Genomic DNA, 1,900 nt, shown 5'->3' with positions numbered 1-1,900 from the left:
TTTTTTTTTCCTCCTCTGCTAAGCATGTAATTCCCCTGACATTTCTGCAGATGTGCAAGATCATTGATTCTTTTCCCGCGGGTGCAGACGTCGTCGAAAAAGCTTTCGCAGCGGCGAGTCTGTACTACAATTACACAGGCGACCAGAAATGCTTCCAGGTAGAGGGTGGGGATGACCCCCATGGCCTCAGCGGCTGGGGCTGGCAGGTAAAATCCTGACTGACAGTGACATACATGTAGTTTACTGATAACACTCCAAGACTGAAGTTCGTATGTGTTTGTTTCCTGAAACAACTTATGTGCAGGCTTGCACAGAGATGGTCATGCCAATGACGGTGTCGAATGAGAGCATGTTTCCGCCATCCGGCTTCAGCTACGAAGAGAAGTCCGAGGGCTGCTTTGCCAGCTATGAGGTTCGCCCGAGGATGAACTGGATCACTACTGAATATGGTGGCCATGTAAGTTTATTTCAGATTTTTTTTAGTGTTTACATATGGACCGTCAGTAGCAACAATTGGTGGGTGGCATGTGCTCACCTGGTGCTACTGAATTGCACAATCCACTGCAGAAAATTGACAAAGTTCTCAAGAGGTTTGGGAGCAACATCATCTTCTCCAACGGGATGCGAGACCCGTGGAGTCGAGGGGGGTAAGAGTAAAAGATTTCACTATCTGAATTATTCAGTTGATTGTTTCAACCATTCAGGTATTTTTTTTTACCATAGTAAACAATACTAATATTCTTTCTTTTCAAAATGCTATCAGGGTTCTCAAGAACATATCATCCAGCATCATTGCTCTTGTCACAGAGAAAGGTAAACATGAAGTTGCAGAAAATATGCAAGGTCAAAAGTATTCTGAACTTACTAACGCATGACTACTTGTGGTGGTGCTGTTCAGGGGCCCATCATTTGGACTTCAGATCTGCAACCAAGGATGACCCAGACTGGGTTGTAGAACAAAGGAGACAGGAAGTTGAGATCATACATGGATGGATAGATCAGTATAACAAGTACATTGCACAGATGTAGCAGTAAGAAGGTGCCATTGATTTCACAGTTGAGGAAAATAAATATGTGGCCACTTGCAAAAATATAAGGATTTGCCTTTCTTTTACAGGGCAATGGGTGCAAAAATTAAAATAACATATTAGTGCAATTGCAATTCAATAACTTGTCACTCAATACCAGAAATTCTAAAACTTATGCGAATAATGAATGCAAAGCTTCTCTTTGCTCTGAAACTGTTGCGATGAATATTGAACTCGGGGGCATACATGTATTTGTCCCCACAGAAAATTTAATTGCACAATTTTGACATGCGCCCTGTCTATGACGCGTGGGTCCAAACCAACAATCATAGACAGGGGAAATGTGTTCTACTTTGCAGGGAATATCCCATGGAAAGAAGCAACATTGCATATCATAGCACCTTTGTTCTTCGCAATAAATATAATATTTCTTATGATCCCTAGAAAAGAGCACCAATTTAAAAGAAGTGCTGCTATGCATACGATGCTATGGGTCCGATTTTTGTAAGACAATGAAGATCGAGCCATCTTTGCATTGGAGTAAACTGGTAAACTGTAGCATGACAATTGAATAGTCATCGTTCTATGATCGTATTAATAAGTATCATACTCACAGGTGATGTTTGTAGAAGCTTGCAACCCTGCTTCTAACTAGACTACCACAATTTTCACAATTTCGCGGTTACAATCTGCAAGATCAACAGCCGGCGAACACATATGCAGAAACATCTCTCGCGAAATTCGTGAAGGGGGTGCTTGGTTAGACATAATTTGTGACCTTTTGGTTTTTGGCTTATAAGCCAAAAAAACCTATTTGTGTGCTTTTTTCTTTCGCTTTTAGCTTTATATATTATGTGCTTTTTGGCATATAA

The 1,900-nt window shown here is 41.1% G+C and overlaps 1 protein-coding gene across 1 annotated transcript; it reads left to right on the top strand.

Annotated features, from left to right (window-relative positions):
* The first annotated feature begins 49 nt into the window (after window positions 1–49).
* LOC119344787 (lysosomal Pro-X carboxypeptidase-like) lies at window positions 50–1,167 on the top strand. Its single transcript, XM_037615128.1, has 5 exons — window positions 50–206; window positions 305–457; window positions 568–647; window positions 764–813; window positions 899–1,167. The coding sequence occupies exons 1-5, from the start codon at window positions 51–53 to the stop codon at window positions 1,027–1,029; spliced, it is 570 nt and encodes a 189-aa protein (XP_037471025.1). The 5' UTR covers window position 50; the 3' UTR covers window positions 1,030–1,167.
* The last annotated feature ends 733 nt before the right edge of the window (window positions 1,168–1,900 follow it).

This window comes from Triticum dicoccoides, unplaced genomic scaffold, assembly GCF_002162155.2.
Source record: "Triticum dicoccoides isolate Atlit2015 ecotype Zavitan unplaced genomic scaffold, WEW_v2.0 scaffold185631, whole genome shotgun sequence".
NCBI lineage: Eukaryota > Viridiplantae > Streptophyta > Magnoliopsida > Poales > Poaceae > Triticum > Triticum dicoccoides.
The sequence above is the reverse complement of the archived record's forward strand: the minus strand, read 5'-3'. Positions and strand labels throughout refer to the sequence as shown.

Excerpts from the sequence above, each read along its gene's own strand:
- LOC119344787 (XM_037615128.1), top strand. The coding sequence starts at position 51 with ATGTGCAAGATCATTGATTCTTTTCCCGCGGGTGCAGACGTCGTCGAA. Across the intron at positions 458-567 it reads CTACTGAATATGGTGGCCAT|AAAATTGACAAAGTTCTCAA; the intron begins GTAAGTTTATTT and ends AATCCACTGCAG. Across the intron at positions 814-898 it reads TGCTCTTGTCACAGAGAAAG|GGGCCCATCATTTGGACTTC; the intron begins GTAAACATGAAG and ends GGTGCTGTTCAG.